Consider the following 21901-nt stretch of genomic DNA (forward strand, 5'->3'; position numbering starts at 1 on the left):
TTGTTTCTTTTTATCACCTTAAGGCTGTGTGGCATTTTGAAGTAGAATTAGTAATCTACATAATTACAAATTATGTTCTTTTTTTTTTTTTTTTTTTGAGGCGGAGTCTCGCTCTGTCGCCCGGACTGGAGTGCAGTGGCCGGATCTCAGCTCACTGCAAGCTCCGCCTCCCAGGTTCCCGCCATTCTCCGGCCTCAGCCTCCCGAGTAGCTGGGACTACAGGCGCCCGCCACCTCGCCCGGCTAGTTTTTTGTAGTTTTTAGTAGAGACGGGGTTTCACCATGTTAGCCAGGATGGTCTCGATCTCCTGACCTCGTGATCTGCCCGTCTCGGCCTCCCAAAGTGCTGGGATTACAGGCTTGAGCCACCGCGCCCGGCCACAAATTATGTTCTTAAAAGAAACCGCTCAGTGCCATGCCTGATACAAGGTGGAACTCCACGATGAGATGTGTGAGAAGCCAGGGTGCCATGGTTACAAACAAGGACTCCAGGTGCAGACTGCTTGGTTCAAACCTGGACCAGCAGTGTTAATTTTGGCAACTCTCCTGGTTTTTTCACCTAAAAACTAGAAGTAAAAACAAGGTTATTGTGAAAATTAATTAAAGTAAGCAAATTGCATATAACAACACCCCCAGGCACGTGGTCGCACTTAACATGTTTTTCATTATTACTCTTAATGAGGTTAAGAGTGAGTGCACAGGCACCAGCCATGAGCCTGGCTTTCTCTAGCACAGGTGTCAGATACCCTACTTTTAATGTCCTCCATTCATTCATTTGACCCTGACAAGGGAGGAGTCTCATGGGAGAGCAGCAAGAATCCACATTAGGGCCAGAGAGCTCATGGTCAACGTTGAACTCCTCCACTGTTCAGCTGTGTGATTTTGGGCAAGTTACTTGCCCTCTCTGATCCTCACATTCCTTTTTGGTGAAAACGACAGGATGACAGGTCTATGGGGATCAGAGCCAACAGAAACATGTGTGTCTTAGTCTGAGTTTTCTGGAAGTAGATCCTGAGGCACAGATTCAAATATAAACATTTTATTTGGAGATGACTCTAGGACAGTAATTCTACTGCCAGCTCGTCCTTAGGGTGCTAATCCCAGGAAACACCGGTAAAGGAGTGGGGAACTGAGACAGGAAAGGAATGCAGCAGTTAAAGGGACCTTCATCAAGAACGTTTCCACTGTGGCAGCCAGGACTCAGCCCTGCCAGGTACCTCCGAGAGACATCATAGAACATGCGCCTCAGAGTCATCCCACCCAGAGCAAGGGAGCTGGGGTATTTATCCACCAATACCCACCAGTCAATCCTCAGGGATCCTTCCAAGGGCATAATTCCTCCAGAATGTCCTGCCTGAACTGCAAGGGTCTGACCTGGGGTTGAGGGCAGGGCCCCTGACAGCATCTCCAGCAATGAGCAGGAACACAGCCTGGCGTGCACAGTTTCAGTCACTCAGTAACTCCAGCACACACACACACATACACATTCTGTTGGAATGGAGTTGGGAGTGGAAAAAAGAATGTTTGTTTTCAATGCTTCCACTTACCAATTGTTTCCTTTTATCACCTTAAGGCTGTGTGGCATTTTGAAGTAGAATTAGTAATCTACGTAATTACAAATTATGTTCTTAAAAGGAGCTGCTCAGTGCCATGTTCTGAGGCACCATGTGGGGCGGTTGTCTCTGGACCTGCGTCTTGGTATCATGGAGCCGGACTGGGCCTGGTGACAGGGCCCTGATGGGGTTGTCCTGGTGGTCACAGGGGTGTCCAGAGCAGATGCAGAATGGAATTGCTGTGAGGATGAATGAGATGACTCTCAGCACAGAACAGGCACCTGGTGAGTGCTCAGGGATTGCCCTCAGTAGCTGCCCAGAGGCCAAAACCACCCACCTGATGGCGACTGTCCCTAAGCCAGGAGGAAGAGAAGAGAGCAGGTTCCACTCACCTGAGTCTGATCAGTCAGCTGTGCTGAGATGTGCCTCTCACCTAGAAACCAGTCCTTCATACAGAGCCACTCACAGACACTGCTGTGTGCCTCTAACTGCTCCACAACACAGAGGCGATGGGGGCTCAGCAACAGTGACATCGTGGGGTGACACAACCCACCAAAACGGGAGCCTATTTGGATCAAGAGGGCCCAGAGTCAGTGTCCTCTATCCCCTGAACTGACATGTGTGCATGCAGTGTGTTTGTGCATGCGTGTGTGCCTGTGTGTGTGTGCGCGCCTATGTGTGGGCTTGTCTTCCTTCTCCGGCCAGGCCTAGCTTCACTCACCGGTGTACCCAGGTCCTCATCACTGTCACCACCAGGGTCTGGGGCCAGCATTATAGCCTCTACAGTGCTCCCCAATCTCTGCCCTCCCAACCCAGGGTGGCCCTGGGGATGCAGACAGAGGAGGGGCACCCGGCAGAGCAGAGAGGGCTGGCACCCTCTCTAGGTGGAACATAGGTTGTGTGTAAAGTTGTAGGTCTGCCAAGCAGTGCTGGATTCAACATATCTTCTCACATTTTCTTTTCAGCAGCCCTCCAGGGTGCCCTGACTCACTTTTCCTACAGATGGAGGAAAGGAAGCTCCACAGACAAACCCCCTGCCTGAGGTCACACAGGGGCCAACTGGCCAGGTTCCTACTGATGAGGCGCTGACCAGGTCCCCGCTGACGCGTTCCCTAATGACCTCTCCTCCATTGACCAGGTCCCACTGACCAAGCCGCCACTGACCATGTCTCCCTAGCCAGGCCCCCACTTCATGGGTCTCATGGACCAGACCCCAGTGACCAATTTCCCACTGACATGGTCTCCACTGACCAGATTCCCACTGACAAGACCACAATTTACCAGGCTGCCACTCACTCGACCCCCCACTGAACAATTCTCCATGGATCAGTCCCCAGCTGACCGAGCCCCCTCTGACCAGGCCCTCACGGACCAGGCTCCAAGCACTAAGGCCCCACACTGACCACGCCCCTAGTATACTAAATAGACCCCATCAACCAGTTTTTCATTGTTTATGTTCCAACCCATCAGGCCCCACTAATAAGACCCCCACTGACCAGGTCCCCACTGACCAGGCTTCCAATGACTAGGTTGCCAGGTGCCCACTGACCAGGCCTTCACTGAGGAGGCCACTGCTAACCAGGTCCTTGCTGATCAGGTCTCAACTGACTAGGTCCTGATGACTAGGTCATCCCTGACCATGGTCCACTAACCAGACCCCTGAGCAGCGGTGCTCAAAATCTTGTTCCAATGCCCTCCTCAGCCCACAGACCCTCCCTCCCTGCATGTGTGTCCAGAGGTCAGGCCCTGGGGATTTTCCTGGGACAAGGCCTCTCCTACAAGACACAGGGAGGGACAGTCAGCCTCAGGCTCTAGGTACCCAGCTCCACACTCACCCCACAAGACCCTCTGGGCTCATCTCAAAGGAGACAGTGAGGTGGCCTGGCACTGCCTGGACATGCCATCTACCCTATTCCTGTGTGTCAGAGTGGGAGGACGGGAGGGACATTTGGCAGACGAGACACCCTGTGCTGCTGGGTCTCCCAGGGCCCTTCCCGCAGAGCCTGATCTAGAGACACAGCACAGAACCTGCAGGGAGACTAACCCAGAACCCTTGAGGCTGAGCCAGGGACCACATGAGGACTGTCCCCAGACAGCCAGAAGGCCCTTTGCTAGTTTCTTGGTACCTCAGTGGATGCAGCAGCTGTTCTTCTGTTGGGGAGCACCAGTGAGCACGTGCTGGGGAGGGCTCACCTGTGCTTCCTCAGTGGCTCCACCTCTGCTTCTAAGAAAAATCACTCACTCCAGGGCTGGGGCAGAGAAAATACAAGATTAGCTTAGAACATCTTGTGCCAGAAACTGAAAAAGTGCTGACAGAGTAACGGGGACAAATCAAAAAGACATAAAGTCAGTTTGAAATATCTACCACTGGCCTAATCTTGGGGAATTGGAGCTCTAGAATCATGAGCTTTCCCTTCTCCCTTATTTATTGGTTTTGTTTCTCCATGTAGAACCAAGAAGAGAATAAGAAAATAATCATCTGGCAACCATCGTAGCAATAATTGTTCAAACACAAGTCATCCATGAAGTGCTAAATCTCGTTGGTTCTGAGGAGTAACAAGACATTTACAGAGCCTCAAAGTATCTCCACACAAAATACTGTCGAACCACAAAAAGGAAATTGTAACATTAGCATGGACAAACCTGGCAGGTACTCCTTAAGTCTCCTACTAGATATAGTAATAAAAACTGTAAAATGCAAATAAGCCTTCAATCACCTTTACTAAAGTATCAATGATGACTTGGTTGTTTGGCTGTTTAAACAGCAGACATTTGGGCAATTTGAATATGTCAAACTCACTAACAATGGTTTTCATTTGCAAGATCCTCTTAAAACTTAACGAGGCTAAAAAACATCATTCAAAATACCCTATAAATTTTCATCATACATATGATACAAAAATATTCTATTTCAGTAAATATTGTGATGTTGTATATTTTATGAGAAACAATTAAAATGTCACGTAAATAGCCCAGTAATAAAGTTTTATAATCTTTTAAATCATAAAATTTTTCCTTAAGATTTTATGGTTAAGGCCAAGCACGGTGGCTCACGCCTGTAATCCTAGCACTTTGGGAGGCCTAGGCAAGTGGATCACGAGGTCAGGAGATCGAGACCATCCTGGCTAACACAGTGAAACAGCATCTCTACTAAAAATACAAAAAAAAAAATTAGCTGGGCGTGGTGGCAGGCACCTGGAGTCCCAGCTACTCGGGAGGCTGAGGCAGGAGAATGGCGTGAACCTAGGAGGTGGAGCTTGCAGTGAGCCGAGATCACACCACTGCACTCCAGCCTGGGCAACAGAGTGAGACTCCATCTCAAAAAAAAAAAAAAAAAGATTTTATCGTTAAATATTCTTTTCATTAGATGTGGCTTACCAGTGAATTCCATAGAAGAAAGTAGACGGGAGCAAGTGTCCAACACAGCAACAGCTGGAAAGAAAAAGAATTATGTTCTTTACCTAAAACATTTCAGTTAACTAAGTGTGAGTTTAAAAACTAAAGAGTCAGAACATTATCAGAGTTATTAGGAATGAGAAATATGTCTGTACAATTACAAAATTACTATTACATAATTTACACATGTCATTAATTCTAATTGTGGTTAAATATCAGAGGTTTTTCATTCTTCGTTCGTCTACTCAACAGCCATGTGCTAAGGTACTAAGCACTGGAATTACAAGATGAAAATGGTATGGTCCACCTCCCAACAGTCATATGCTATAACCTAAAAGACAGGCAGGGAATGTCCATATAGAGTCCTGGATACCATGACAGGTACACAGCGGGGCACTACTGGAACACACAGAAGGGACATCTATCCCACTTTTGTGTCAATATTGAAGGCTTTCTGGTGGAGGAGATATGTAGGTTGATACCTGAAGGACAAGGAAAAGCTTGCCAGATAGAAGGAAGAGGTGAACGCAAAGAGCCTGAGGTGAGGAAGAGCCCTGCAGAGTTCCATTCTGTCCAGTTTGGTGCTAGAGCAAAGGGCAGAGTGCGGTAAGTGGTGAGAGACAAGGCTGAGTAACTTGACAAGAATTACATTGATGTGGGTGTTTTTATTTCATGGTGAAAATTTTGGAACTTTTTCTGAGAACAAGTGTAAGCCAATGACACAGTAAATGACAGAAGATTTAAAATGTCACCTGTCAAGTGACTGCTTATGAAAGGTATTGCTCAGCTAAGTAATTCTAAATGAATCTGAGGTCTGTTGGCCTTCAATCTCTACCAGAACCCTGAGAACTTGATGATGCCTTTGTTTTTAGAGAATCCTTTCAGTGTGCCGGCTGACAGTTCCATGAGGATGGCAAAAGTGAAGAAATTGTAGAGCCAGTAAAAAGAGATGCATAGACTTCTTGGGAATTTTTTAAGCTATGGAACATGATGAATTAACGGTGCATAAGTATACTCTTCTCTGTGAAAGTTTTTGTTTTCACCTCTTTCATTAGATGTGTGTAAGAAAAAAAAATACTTAATGTAGCATCTACTAACCCAACAATGAAAAGGAATGCCATTTGCTATTTATACTTTATTTCTAAAATAAACCTAAATTTAATTAATAAATTTTGCCGACATACTTTTCTTTGTTTCTCTAATTATTTGTTCTACACATCCGGCTCCATCTAAAATAAGTAAAAATAGTAATAATGTTTAAGTTAAACCAGAAACATTATCATGAAAATAATATATCACTTACAAAATGTGGCCTTTAGTATTTTTAGTGACTAGACATAACTTGAAGTTTGCTTAAATAGAAAAATCACATAAATAAAGTAACATTTCTATGTATTTTATTTCATTTTATTTTATTTTATTTTTTGAGACAAAGTCTTGCTCTGTCGCCCAGGCTGGAGTGCAGTGGCACGATCTTGGTTCACTGCAACCTCTGCCTCCTGGGTTCAAGTGATTATCCTGCCTCATCCTCTCCAGTTGCCCGGATTACAGGCGTATGCCGCCATGCTCAGCTAATTTTTTGTTTTTTTGTTTTTTGTATTTTTAGTAGAGATGGGGTTTCACCATAAGGCCAAGCTGGTCTTGAACTCCTAAACTCGTGATCCACCCACCTAGGCCTCCCAAAGTGCTGGGATTACAGGCGTGAACCACTGCGCCTGGCCTACTTATTTTAAGTGTAGATAACAGAGGATGTATCTGTGTAATGCTGTTTAATCTGACAAAAATACAGTTAATATTGGTCTGCTGCATATCTATGATTGTAGAAAGGTGGTGTTTTATTAGTAGAAAGGTTAAACAATGGACAGGCGTGGTGGCTCATGCCTGTAATCCCAGCACTTTGGGAGGCTGAGGTGGGCAGATCATGAAGTCAATAGATCGAGACCATCCTTGCCAACATGGTGAAAACCTGTCTCTACTAAAAATACAAGAGTGGGTGTGGTGGCATGCACCTGTAGTCTCAGCTACTTGGGAGGCTAAGGCAGGAGAACTGCTTGAACCCAGGAGGTGGAGGCTGCAGTGAGCCAAGATCGTGCCACTGCACTCCAGCCTGGTGACAGAGTAAGACTCTGTCCCCAAAAAAAAAAAAAAAAAAATTAATCAAAGTCATCTTTTGCAATGAATGCATTACTTTGAAATTCTTAGCAAAATTCTGCCCTTTATAAAAGTTTAATCCATTTTTTTCACTTCAATAAATTTTTTCTTTAAAAGAAATTTCTATTCTCTACTTATAGCAAACTTTCTGTATAGTAAATTTTTCTTGCTTTTTAAATTTTTTTTTTCTCGTTTGTATTCTACATTAAGGTGGTACCTGTGTAGGTTTCTTCCAAAGGTATACTGAGGGATGCTGAGGTTTGGAGTACAGTGGAACCCATCACACAGGAGTCAGCATAGGACCCAAGAAGTGGTTTTTCAACCCTGGCCCACTCGGTCCCTCCTCGTTCTTATTTTCCAGTGTCTATTGTTCCCATGTTTATGTCAATGTGCACCCAATGTGTAGCTCCCACGAGTGAAAACAAGATATTTGGTTTCTGTTTCTGTGTTAGTTTACTTAGGATAGTGGATTCCAGCTGTATCCATGTTGCTGCAAAGGACATGATTTTGTTCTTTTCATGGCTGCATAGTATTCCATGGTATATACGGAATTTTCCAATCTACCTTGGATTTTCAATCTACCTTGGATGCACCTGGATTGACTCCATGTCTTTGCTATTGTGAATAGTGCTGCAATGAACACACATGTGCATGCATCTTTTTGTTACAATGATTTATATTCCTTTAGGTATGCACCTAGTTTAGTAATGGGGTTGCTGCATCCAACGGTCATTCTTAGTTCTTAATTTTCAAACTGCTCTCCGTAGTAGCTGAACTAATTGACATTGCCACCAATGACGTATAAATGTTTCCTTTCCTCCACAGCCTCCCCAACATCTTTTTTTTTTTTTTTTTTTTGACTTTTTAACAAAAGTCATTCTGACTGGTGTGAGATGGTATCTCACTGATGTTTTGTTTGGCATTTCTCTGATGATTAGCAATGGTAAGCATTTGTTAACATGTTTGTTGGCCATTTACATGTGTTATTTTGAGAAGTGTCTGTTCATGTCCTTTACCCATCTTAAATGGTGTTATTTATTTTTTGCTTGTTGATTTGTTTAGGTCCCTTATAGATTCTGGATAATAGGCCTTAGCTGTCTACATAGTTTGTGAATATTTTCTTCCATTCTTTAGGCTGTCTGTTTAATCTGTGATAGTTTCTCATGCTGTGCAGAAGCCCTTTAGCTTAATTAGATCACACTTGTCATTTTTTGTTATTCTTGCAATTGTTTTTGAGGACTTAGCCATAAATTAATTGACAAGCATGATGTCCAGAAGAGCATTTCCTAGGTTTTTCCAGGATTTTTATAGTCGGAAGATGTACTCTTATGTAAGAAAAGCACACATTTTTTGTTTTGTTTTGTCTTTTTTTTTTTTTTTTTTTGAGACATAGTCTCCCTCTGTCACCCAGGCTATAGTGCAGTGGTATGATCTTGGCTCACTACAACTTCTGCCTCCTGGGTTCAAGAGATTCTCCTGCCTCAGCCTCCTGAGTAGCTGGGATTACACATGTCTGCCACCATGCCTTGCTACTTTTTGTACTTTTAGTAGAGATGGGTTTTCATCATGTTGACCAGGCTGGTCTCAAACTCCTGACCTCAGGTGATCTGCCCACCAAGGCCTCCCAAAATGTTGGGATTACAGGCATGAGCCAAGGCACCTGGCCAAGCACAAAGCTTTTAATATAAAAATGGAAATGAACAATTCAGTGTTTTGTTTAATTCATAAGATGTACTTATTTTGGATTCTATTAAATAATAAACATCCATATGTGGTTAAGTGTTTGGATGCCAATCATTCACTTGTGATTATGGGTGGGAAGAGTTGAGATGGTGCAAAGAAACTTTTTTCTTTTTTTTTTTTTTAATTTTCAAGAGGTAGTCTTGCCCTGTCGCCCAGGTTGGAGCACAGTGGCACGATCTTGGCTCACTGCAACCTCTGCCTCCTGGGTTCAAGCAATTCTCTGCCTCAGCCTCCCTAGTAGCTGGGATTACAGGTGCTCACCACCACATCCAGCTTTTTTTTTTTTTTTTGTATTTTTAGTAGACATGGGGTTTCACCATCTTGGCCAGGCTGGTCTTGAACTCCTGACCTCGGGACCCACCTGTCTCAGCCTCCTAAAGTGATGGGATTACAGACGTGAGCCACTGCGCCCTGACAGTGCAAAGAAACTTTATAAGTGGTAGGGCCGGATGTGGTGGCTCATGCCTGTAATCCCAGTACTTTGGGAGGCTGAAATGGGAGGATCACAAGGTCAGGAGTTTGAGACCAGTCTGGCCAATATGGTGAAACCCTGTCTCTATACTAAAAATACAAAAATTAGCCAGGTGTGGTGGCAGATGCCCATAGTCTCAGCTACTCGGGAGGCTGAGGCAGGAGAACTGCTTGGACCTGGAAGGTGGAGGGTGCAGTGAGCCAAGATTGCACCAATGCACTCTAGCCTGGGTGACAGAGCCAGACACCATCTTAAAAAAAAAAAAAAAGTGGTATGAATCATAGCCAAACTACAATCAATTAGATAGTAAGCCAAAGCATGTCAAAGTATACCATCAGTTATTAGGCAATAACATGCAATTCTGAAATCTTACTTAAATGCAGCTTTTAAATAAATTTTAAATGTGTCAGTTTAGTCACATTTATTGCATAAAGTTAGCAAATCTCTTGAAGATGAGAGCTCCAGGGAATTAAAAAATGTAAAGTTCCCATTTCTTTTCTGTGTTAACATGGCTAATTATGATCTTTACTTAACATGCATAAGTCAACAGAACAACTCAGTATTTCACCAAATTGTGAATAAGAATCATATTAGAGAAATGAAACCCAAAAGAGAAACGGTCATATAACTAACCTCAGTCAAGGAGTTCTTGCAGTTATTTGAAGTCTGTGGGTTTGAAGTAGGAATTCTTATGGGCATTTGGGGAGTATATTTTCTGTTGAGTCCTATACTAGAAAGATTTTCAACACAAGGTAACTCTGGGTCTGGCCTTGTAGGAAGAGTGCTGAGAAAATATTTCATCCGCTCTTTCTCCATAAAAAGCTCGGTGCTGATCATTGCTATTTTCTTATTCGATCTGTAAAGATAGCAAAGACAAAAGCTTAGTATTTTATTTTTCCTTAAATGATTTTTAATGACTTGCATTTTTAAAAAAGTTTCTCTGAGAGTAAACCAAATTACCCACTAAACAGTGTTTTCACAGGAAGATGTGTGAGAGCATATCTCTTGTAAGCAATTATAATTTTAAAATCATTCTAAAGAAGTATCTGTGTTTCTAAGGTGATTTCTACAGAACAAACAGTTCAAATAAAGAAGACGGGAGAGAAATGGCTATCAGTGATGTACGGTTCAACAGGCAACCTAGCTGCCTTCTAAAATAGCTCTACTTGTAAGATTCTACAGATTCCTTTAGAAATACTTGTATTTAAAGGGTAGCTATGTGGGACAATGAATATGTTAATTTGCTTGACTGTAAGAACCACTTCACTATAAATAATTATACCAAACATCATGTTGTACTCCTTAAACAATGTAGATTAAGAAAACTAAAATGAACAAAAATAATCTAGAAATACCTGTGTTTGGTAAACCAGTTTCAGGTTTCACCCTTGTACATTTCACCCATGATCTAAGAACAATTAAGTATTTGGCACTGAGGAATAACTCAGAGCAACAACTCCTGGGGGAGAACTAGATTGTTTGGTTGGTGATCAAAGAGAACTAAAGCATCTCTGAAGGCAATTAGCCCCCAGCACTGTGACCAAGGCACTGGAGGTGGGGTTGTTCTTTCTGCCTTCCACACACCCCTTCAGGCTGAACAAGGTGTTTTTTCTTTAACCACCTTGTTACACTTCTTTTCATTCTTGTGATAATTATTCCCTATTTCACAAGGATGCCTTTCTGTAACATCTCGAAAATTGTTGCACAAATAGTCTTTCTTGAGGCACCCTCTAGTGATAACACTAAAGATCACAATCAAAAACAGTCCCTTCTCAGGGCCAGGATGTGCCCAGAGTAGCAGTACCACTTCGACACTTTGGGTTTAGGCTGTGATCTACCAAAAAATAAATTAAACTCTTTAATATTTCTATTTAGGGAAATTCTGACAAGTAATTTTATAACAAGATCACTTTATTAATTATAAAGCTTCAAAAATAGTGAAAAAAACGAATAGATCAGGTTAACTACATGAGACTTTTCAGGTGAAAAAAGCCATACAAAAGCGAAAAAAAAAAAAAATGAGACAGAAACTATCCCTGACTAACATTTTAAAGGTAAGATCATTTACTAACATTATTTTCCAAAATTACATTATCAAATTAGCATTCACTTCCTACTAATGTCCTGAAGCCATCTCACTAAAAATTATGCTTTCAAAACAAATTAATGAGCTTAATTCATTTTCTGTGAGTGTATGTTTTGATTTACTTGGTTTTTTTTTTTGACATGGAATTGTTAGCTTTCAAAGCTGCTGCAAAGGCTTCCTTATATTCTTCTAATTCGGTTGTAGCCTCTTCATAAGCAGTTTTCATTTCGGAGAATTTACATTCCACATATTTAAGTGTGAGTTCCTTCTTATTTAGTGAAGCTGTATTATCCTTGTTTAACTGCTCTACTTGTTTTTCATATTGTGCTTGTTTCTAAAACAAATGAAAAGAATACACTTTTAAAACAATTATAACCTAATTGCCATATGTTTTTTGCCTTTCATTTTGAGTCAGTGATTCAAAGAGCAATTTTGAATACATTAAAAAAAGAGACTGAAGCTTAAAATATTTATTAGCAATATCGAAACTAATAACTGAATTCACAGTTCAGTCTGATTTATAAAAATTTGAAATCATAATTATGTTAGTATTAATGTAATCTGGTCATATAAAAAGTAATAGAATCCATTCATAATTTTAAAAAGTGATCAATGAACAATGTAGCTTAAGACCAATTCAAACGTATCACATAATTTCTAAATCACAAGTTTTTCTTATGCCAACTGGCCTTCATCATCAAATGAGTCCATAGTGAGAATCATTACTCTGAAAGATTGATTTTGTTACAGTGTTGGTGGGACTGTAAACCAGTTCAACCATTGTGGAAAACAGTGTGGCGATTCCTCAAGGATCCAGAACTAGAAATACCATTTGACCCAGCCATCCCATTACTGGGTATATACCCAAAGGATTATAAGTCATGCTGCTATAAAGACACATGCACACGTATGTTTATTGAGGCACTATTCACAATAGCAAAGACTTGGAATCAACCCAAATGTTCATCAGTGACAGACTGGATTAAGAAAATGTGGCACATATATACCATGGAATACTATGCAGCCATAAAATAGGATGAGTTCGTGTCCTTTGTAGGGACATGGACGCAGCTGGAAACCATCATTCTCAGCAAACTATCGCAAGAACAGAAAACCAAATACCGCATGTTCTCACTCATAGGTGGGAACTGAACAATGAGATCACTTGGACACACGAAGGGGAACATCACACACCAGGTCCTATTGTGAGGAGTGGGTAGGGGGGAGGGATAGCATTAAGAGATAAACCTAATGTAAATGACGAGTTAATGGGTGCAGCACGCCAACATGGCACATGTATACATATGTAACAAACCTGCACGTTGTGCACATGTACCCTAGAACTTAAAGTATAAAAAAAATTGATTTTGTTATAATAATGGAAATTTAAATATTTAAAAGAAAAAACAGATGCCACTTTTTTTCTAGAACTCTACAAAGCAAACTGCTATAAGAGAGACAGAGGAAACACAATATATACATATCCAAAATATAATTTGCAGTGAAATAAATGAAAGCACATTATGGATAAACTTACCTGATTTAAAAAACTAACCTGTAAATGGATTTCTTTTAATTTTTCTATTGCCTGTATTGCCTTTTCATGTAGCTCCAATTTATATTCTTGTACTTTACCAAGTCCTACCACATTGTTTTCCATATGTGTCTTAAGATTTAATATTTCTTCTTCCAACATCTTTTTATCCTCCTCAAGTTTTTCACATTCCTGTTGTACTTTTTTCATAGATAATAACTCCTGTTGAAGAACTTGATTGTCTTTAGCCAAATTGACACATTTTGAAGATACAGCTTCCTTCTCAGCCGTAAGATCATCAAACCGCATGAATAAAATAATAGAGCTTGATAATGAATTAGGCTGAGAATAATCTAATACAAAACCAATAGCAAATTTTGAAATGCATTTACTTGCAATAAAACGTTATCTGTAATGTAGTAGATTCTCCATATGTGAACCCTTAAATCACCCAGAATTTCAAGAGCAAAGTTGAAGCTACCATGAGCCACAAAACACATTGTTAACTACTAGCATCTTTGCCACGCTACCATGAGCCACAAAAACACATTGTCAACTACTAGCATCTTTGCCACGCTACCATGAGCCACAAAACACATTGTCAACTACTAGCATCTTTGCCACGCTACCATGAGCCACAAAACACATTGTTAACTACTAGCATCTTTGCCACGCTACCACGAGCCACAAAAACACATTGTTAACTACTAGCATCTTTGCCACGTTACCACGAGCCACAAAACACATTGTTAACTACTAGCATTTTGCCACGCTACCATGAGCCACAAAACACATTGTTAACTACTAGCATCTTTGCCACAGAACGCCTGCACTTGGCTCTTACTTTTATTTTCGGACAGTTCATTTTTGTTCCTCCTGAAACGGCACTGAGTGTTCTCCTAGTGAAAAGCGTCTAATCCCTTCCCTCACGGCCACACTCCAAAATTTGTCAAAAAAAGTTTCAGAGATATCATATTGAGTGATTTAGGCCAAAGTCTATATAAATGGCTCTAGGAATAAGACTTTGAAAATAATACAATACTCTATACTAGGCCTGGTGGCTCATGGCTGTAATCCCAGCACTTTAGGAGCCTGTGGCAGAAAGATTGCCTGAGGCCAGGAATTTGGGATCAGCCAGAGCAACACAGTGAGACCCTCATCTCTACAAAAAAAAGTTTTAATTAGCCAGGCATGGTGGCTCAGGCCTGTAGACCCAGCTAGTTGGGAGACTGAGGCAAAAGGATGGTTTCTACCCAGAGTTCAGGGCTGCAGTGAATTATGACCACATCACTGCACTTCTGCTTGGATGACAAATACCATACCTCAAAAAAACACAGAATAATGAATCCTGCAAATAAGGATTCTGATGCCATAAGCCTTTCCCTAAACTGCAAATGTTTCATGCTACTTTGAATTGCATTTTAAGAAGTAATGATTCTTGGGGTAAAGGCCATAGAACAACACACCCAGAAATAAATCCACATATTTACAGCCAACTGATTTTGGACTAAGGTGCCAAGAACATACACTGGGGAAAGGACAGTCTCTTCCAATGAATGGCACTGGGAAAACTAAATATCCATATGGGGAAGAATGATGTTAGTTTCCTATGTAGCACCATATAACAAAATAAACTCAGAACTGACTGAAGACTGAAATGTAAGGCCCCAAATTATCAAACAACTATAAGTAAACATAGGGAAAATGCTTGAGGACATTAGTCTGCACGAAGATTTTTATGGGTAAGACATCAGAAGCATAGGAAAAAACAAATGATAGACCAATGGTACTACATTAAGCTAGAGAGCTTCTGGCCAGCAAACAACTGAGTGAAGAGAAAATCTGTAGAGGGGGAGAAAATGTTGTCAACTATTCATCTAATAAGGGACTAATATCCAAAATATACAAGAAACTCAAACAACTTGACAGAAAAAAAAATCTGAGTTCAAAATTGGACAAAAGATCTGATTAGACTTTTTTTTGGAAAAAAGAAATACAAATAGCCAATAAATAAATTTAGAAAGGCTCAGTATCACTAATCCTCAGGGAAATGCAAATCAAACCTACAATGTGATATAATCTTGCTTCAATTAAAATAAATGGCTATCTTTGAAAAGACAAAAAATAACAAATGCTGGTGAGGTTCCAGAGAACAGTAAACTCTTACATGCTGCTGCTGGGAAGGTAAATTAGTGAAGCCAGTATAGAAAACAACACAAGGTTTTCTCAAAAAATTAATAATGGGACTGCCGAGGGATCCAGCAACCCTACTACTGGGTATTCAGGCAACAGAAAAGAAAACAATAGATCACAAGGATACCCGTCCTCACATGTTTATTGTAGCACTATTCACAACAGCTAGTGTATCAAATCAACCGACATGTCCATCACCAAATGAATGGACCAAAACACTGTGGTACACATACACAATGGACTACTATCCACCATATAAAAAATGAAATCCTCTTACTTGTGGCCACGTGGATCAATCTGGAGGATGTTATGTTAAGTGCAGACACAGAAAGATAAATACTGCACATTCTTACTCATGTGTGGGACCTAAAGAAAAATTGAGGGCCGGGAAACACAGCTGATGCCTGCAATTTCTTAGCACTTTGAAAGACCGAGGCAGGAGAATCACTTGAGGGTAAAAGTTCTAGAGCAGCCTGAACAACACAGGGAGATATCTCTACAAAGTCAAAAATCAGACAGGTGCAATGGTGCACACCCATAATCCTAGCTGCTCAGGAGGCTGAGGCATAAGGATCACATGAGCCCAAGAGTTTGAGGCTGTAGTGAACTATGATCAAACCACTGTCTCCAGTCTGGGTGACTATAGTTGCCCAGAGCCCAGATGACACTAGTTGTTAAAAGATCCTGTCTCTTAACAACAACAAAAAAGCTCACAGAAGTAGGGGAGGGGAGTCTGGTTAACGGATACCGAATTACAGTTAGATAAGAGGAATGAGTTCTGGTGTTCTGTGGTATTGTAGGGTGAATATGGTTGACTATGATTTATTGTATATTTTTTAAAAGCCAGAAGATTTTGAATGTTCACAATTCAAAGAAATGAAAAATGGTTGAAGTAGTAAATATGCCAGTTAGGTTGATCATTACACACTATATATGTGTATCAAAATGTCACTCTATGGCCCATAATTGTGTGTGTGTATATATATATATATATATATATATATGTCAATTAAAACAAAAGAGAAGCTATATTAATCCCATTAAAAGAAAACAATATGGGCCAACCTTACTGACTTCCTTGTAATGAATAGAATGCAGGAAAAGGGATACCACGTGGTTTCCCTATCTCAGACTGCTTTCCCTTCTAACTCTGCCCGCAGATTTTGAGAGAGATCAGGCCACAGAGACAGCCTGGCAGTGCCAGTGTCAGTGTTCATGCTGCCTGCCCCAACCAAGGTTCCAGCCAATGGCCAGCATCAACCATCAAACATGTGGGTGAGCAACGCCTCAAAAGATTCCATTTCCGCAGGCGATCAGCTGTTTCTAGGGAAGCCGAGGGGAGCAGAGACAAGCTGTCCTGGCCAAGCTTTTTCCGAACCACAGGTTCATGAACAAAATAAATGTTTTTCTTTTAAGCCACAAATCTCTGGGTAATTGTTAGAAAAATAACTTTTAAAAAGAGACAACAGGAAACGTAACCTATGCAGCACAAAAGAGTCTCCTTTAAAGTAGGATCTAATAAATGTTGAGATTAATTTATTGATGACAAACATTATTGAGAAGCACCAGATAACCAGGAGAGAGACATAAGCTGCTGAGGAGGAACTTTTCCTAAAACCCCTTCAATTATGAACTCTGATAGCAAGGCAAGGGTGTCTCGTTACAATTTCCCCTCAAGTTCAGAAATGAGACTGCGAAGCAAGAAGACATATGATTTGAAAAACAACTAGAAATACTTGGTTACATAACCAAAATCCGATACTTACCTGATTTCAATTAATGAAAATTCTGAAAGAAGAAGCTTTGAGTATTTATTAATCAATCTAGTATTCAATTTCATTTTCCTTTTCTCAGTGAGGAAATAAGGAGAACATTATGGAATGATTTTTAGTCTTCACAGAAGTAAAATAAACACAGTGTGCTTTGAGTGTTAAGACATCAAATGCAATTTCTCCTTTACTTTACTCCAAGCTTGTTTGTATGGAGAAGTTAAGACCATCCCATCTCTATGTTACACCACAATGCTTCTCTATAGCACACAACTTGGCTCTGAAATTTCGAAATTCAAAATACTAATCTACTATGTGTCTCTGATAAATTGCTGGAACATTACCTGATTTTGAAGTGTTGCACACCTAAGACTTTTTCTTGGAATGAGTTAAATTTTATATTCCAAGAACCCTCTACTGAGTTAGAAAGCAGAGCTGTGCATCTCTGTTTCAGGAAAAGGAGGTCTATACAGGAAACTGTGGTTTCTGAGAATGCAAGATCGGCACCAAGAAAAGGATTAGCCACAGTGCTACTCAAGAGAACCAGCTACCACGTGGCAAGAGGATCTGCGAACTGGAAGATGATGACTTCACTTGGTTTCCACTGAGGAAAGCTGGCAGCTCAGACTTAAACTTCGCCTTCCTGGATGGTAAACATCTGTGGAAGATTCTATTAATTACAATGAGTTAGTAAAACATAATACACTAAATATTAGACTATGTCAGCAGGTCCTGTGACCAAAACTTACTGAAAAACTATAGAGGGAGGCACTGAATAAGAGACTAAAGGTTTGAATGAAGAGAAAAAGAAATAAAGTGTGTCTTGTAAGCCTGAATTCCCATCATGTCTTAGAGTAAGTAAAGTATAAGCTGGCCACAGACTCCTTTGAGACACAAAAGGTGAAGTTAAAGATATTCCACTAAATTTTATTTATTTATTTATTTATTTATTTATTTATTTATTTATTTATTATTTTTGAGATGGAGTCTCACTCTGTCTCCCAGGCTGGAGTTCAGTGGCGCAATCTCTGCTCATTGCAAGCTCCGCCTCCCGGTTTCACGCCATTCTCCTACCTCAGCCTCCCCACTAGCTCCCGACTACAGGCGCCCGCCACCATGCCCAGCTAATTTTTTTGTATTTTTAGTAGAGACGGGGTATCACCACATTAGCCAGGATGGTCTCGATCTCCTGACCTCGTGATCCACCCGCCTCTGCCTCCCAAAGTGCTGGGATTACAGGCGTAAGCCACCACGCCCGGCCTAATTTTATTATGATATAAGACAACTGGTAATATGCAACATGATTGAAAAAAGCTTCTCATTAAATTTGATTTGCCCTTGGCATAAGAATAGACATAAACAAACTAAGAGTTGATAATCTAAGAATAAACCTGCACATTTACAGTCAATTGATTTTATACAAGGTTAACAAAAGAACAGAATGGGAAAAGAACAGTCTTTTCAACAAATGGTGCTGGGACAACTGGGTATCCATATGCAAAAAATAAATAATGTTGGAGTCTCTCCAAATAGCATATTTAAAAATTGACTCAAAATAAGACAGTTAACTGTAACAGCTAAAACTATAAAACTCTCAGAAGGGCCGGGCGCAGTGGCTCAAGCCTGTAATCCTAATCCCAGCACTTTGGGAGGCCGAGACGGGCGGATCACGAGGTCAGGAGATCGAGACCATCCTGGCGAACACGGTGAAACCCCGTCTCTACTAAAAATACAAAAAACTAGCCAGGCGAGGTGGCGGGCACCTGTAGTCCCAGCTACTCGGGAGGCTGAGGCAGGAGAATGGCATAAACCCGGGAGGCGGAGCTTGCAGTGAGCTGAGATCCGGCCACCGCATTCCAGCCCGGGTGACAGAGCGAGACTCCGCCTCAACAACAACAATAAAAAAACTCTCAGAAGACAACATTTGTATAAATCTTTGTGACTGCATTTTGCAGTGTTTTCTTAGCCATGACTCCAAAGGAAAAACGGATTGAATGGACTTCAAAATTGAAAACTGCTGTGCCTGAGAAGACAGTATCAAGAAGTGAAAACGCAAGACACTGAGTAGAAGAAAATACTTGAAAAGTGTGTATCTGATAAGGGACTTACATATATAGGATATATAAAGAATGCTTACAATTCATAAATAACAAGATAACCCAATTTTTAAAATGGGCAAAGATTTTGAATAGATATATCTGCAAAGAAGATATAAAGATATAAGCACATTAATAGATGCTTAATGTACTTAGTCGTTAGGAAAATGTAAATCAAAACCACATGTGGTATCGCTTCACACCACAGGATGAAATCTTTGTTCAATAAAAAAGAGAAAGTAAGTGTTAGGAAAAATGCAAAGAAATTAAAACTCTTATCCAATGCTGCTGGGAATGTAAAGTGTTGCGGCCACTTTGGAAAACAAACTGGCAGCTCCTCAAAAGGTTAAGCATGAAGTTACCATATGACCCAGAAATTCCAGTCGTTAAGTATATACTCCAGAAAAACAAAAACATATGCAAGCACAAAAACTCATACACAAATGTTTACAGCAGCATTATTAATAAGAGTCAAAAAGTAGAAAGAACGAAAGGTCCATCACCTGATTAATGGATACATAAAATGTTTGATGTATCCATACAATGGAATATTACTCAGCAATAAGAAGAAATTAAGTATTGATACTGATAGAAGCAGCAGACAGCAAAATGCCTAGGCAGATTACAGATACGTTTTTCATACTGAGAAAAGCATGAGCATTTGATTGAACAATTCTCCTCCATTAGGCTAATTGGTTTTAATTTCATATTTAATTGCTAAAAATACAGTTAGAATAAGAGATTTACTGTGTCAATGTCTCAAGGAAGAAATCATTGGTATGGTATAAAGTATTTTGTTCTATGCTAAGAGCTGCCAAGCTAAAATATTTTCAATTTATACAAGGATAGGTGACATGCATGTCAGATATTATTTTCCTTTTAAGCAAATTTATGATGAGACAAAACTATCTTCCACTAAAAATAAAAGTCACGTAAAAATTAAGGGCTAAGTTGTTCTGTAGATGGGCAACGAGTGCTGAGACGCAAGGTCAGTGAGAGTCAGAACAGTCAGAGAAAGCTTCATGAAGAGGAAATTGCCTGCCAGGTCTGAACGAATGAGTCTAGATGAGCAGGAACTGAGAAGGCAGGAAAGACAGCTTTGGGTAAAACTGGTGCTGACGGTGAAACCCCGTCTCTACTAAAAATACAAAAAATTAGACGGGTGTGGTGGCGGCGCCTGTGGTCCCAGCTACTCAGGAGGCTGAGGCAGGAGAATGGCGGGAACCCGGGAGGTGGAGCTTGCAGTGAGCCGAGATCCGGCCACTGCACTCCAGCCTGGGTGACAGAGCGAGACTCCGTCTCAAAAAAAAAAAAAAAGGTGCTGACATCTGCCCAATTAACTCTGAGGATAGAGTCCAATGGCAGGAAAATAAAAACATACATCCATACAATAACCTGTAAATGAATATTCACAGCAGCTGTTTTCATAATAGCCAGAAAGTGGAAACAACCTAAAGGTCCGTCAGCTGACGAACGAATGGAAAACTGGTGTAGTCGTGAAATAGGCTATTATTAGTAAGAAGGAAGAAACTACTGATATGTGCTACAACATGGATAACATTCTGAAAAGATCCTGCTAAGTGAAAGAGCCAGTCAGAAAGGACTTCATATTGTATGACCCTGTGTACATAAAATATGCAGACCATGCAAATCTAGGGAGACAAAAGGGGACGGTAGTTGCCTACAACTGGGGTAGGTGGAGAGACGTGGAGAGGGGCTGCAGTCATGGCTAAGAGATGTGGGGCTGCTTTTCAGAGTGGTGAAAATGTTCTAGCACTGAATGTGGAACGCTGTGAATATACTAACAGACACTGAGTTGTACATTTTAGATGGCTGAACTGCCTGACATGTGAATTCCCTCTCAGTGAAACTGTTTTTAAAATCCCATGGTAGGATCAAGAAAATTTTCTCAGCTCTCTAGTTTGGATGTACATACTCTATCAGATCTGAATATTTCTATGCCATTACAGTATGTTTTAAATGAAGATAAAGGCAATACTTAACTTTTCAAATAGTTTGTAAATTAACCTAAAATGTGTGCATTTCAAAGAACAGTATGATGGCCTTTCTGTACAAGTTAGCCTAGTATCCATGAAATGAATAGGCACAGCTTCTGTGTCCATTCACAAAAGTGAAGAAATAAGACAACTTTCTGCAATATTCCATTAAACATTCTCCTCTGACTCAATCTGGCTTGCCTCACCAAGACAATAAGGAAATTATCTAAAAATACTGTTTAACAGGAAAAAAGTCAATTTTCTGTGAGGAGTGATTTATCATTCTCAACTTTCCCAAGAGTAAACATTGTAAGAGAAAACATATGCAACTATTTTTCAAAATGGCAGAATAAAAGCCAGAGCTGAAGAAATAGGTATATTATAAAGATAATAAAATGGTATTAATTAATTATAATGAAAATACAAAATCAAGCTGTCCACTGAAATAAGTATTCTAAAACACTTTATATTATTCAACCAGCTACAGATTAGCTGTCTACATGTTAAATTCCACACATCCTTGACTTCCTACTTGAAATAATTTCTTCTTTGAAGCCCGTGTCTCATCCAAATTAATATGACAATGTGATGTACCTTCCAGTGGAGATTCTGACATAGAAAATTTGTTAAGGTGATCAGCCAGTTCTTCTTGAAGTCGTCTCACAATCACCTGATAAAATATTTTTGTTACCAATTTTATAAAGTGCCTTATTATTATGTTAATAATATTTAACTCTAGCATACATACTTTGAAAATTATTACCACACACACAGATTCACTTTCTTTTCCTCATATGTACACATTCTTCTTTATTACTGAATTCAGTGAGGGACACAGAAGGTGTTATCTTCCTGCCAAATCGTATTCCCTTACATGACAAATGGATTCAGCCCACTATTCATTCATCTTAG

General features: G+C 40.4%; 1 protein-coding gene across 1 annotated transcript in view; it reads right to left on the reverse strand.

The window, feature by feature from the left end:
• Nucleotides 1-388: 388 nt before the first annotated feature.
• Nucleotides 389-21901, reverse strand: part of LOC117062744 (ankyrin repeat domain-containing protein 18B-like) — a 46248-nt gene continuing 24735 nt past the window's right edge. The window contains 9 exon segments of the mRNA XM_033176586.1: nucleotides 389-565; nucleotides 1547-1791; nucleotides 1945-2117; nucleotides 3679-3801; nucleotides 4931-4984; nucleotides 9948-10170; nucleotides 11523-11734; nucleotides 12956-13334; nucleotides 21490-21659. Of these exon segments, the coding sequence (XP_033032477.1) occupies nucleotides 3787-3801; nucleotides 4931-4984; nucleotides 9948-10170; nucleotides 11523-11734; nucleotides 12956-13334; nucleotides 21490-21659 (1053 nt within the window). The 3' untranslated portion in view covers nucleotides 389-565; nucleotides 1547-1791; nucleotides 1945-2117; nucleotides 3679-3786.

The sequence above is a fragment of the Trachypithecus francoisi genome, unplaced genomic scaffold (genome assembly GCF_009764315.1).
Source record: "Trachypithecus francoisi isolate TF-2019V2 unplaced genomic scaffold, Tfra_2.0 Contig01547_ERROPOS2200000+, whole genome shotgun sequence".
Classification (NCBI taxonomy): Eukaryota; Metazoa; Chordata; class Mammalia; order Primates; family Cercopithecidae; genus Trachypithecus; species Trachypithecus francoisi.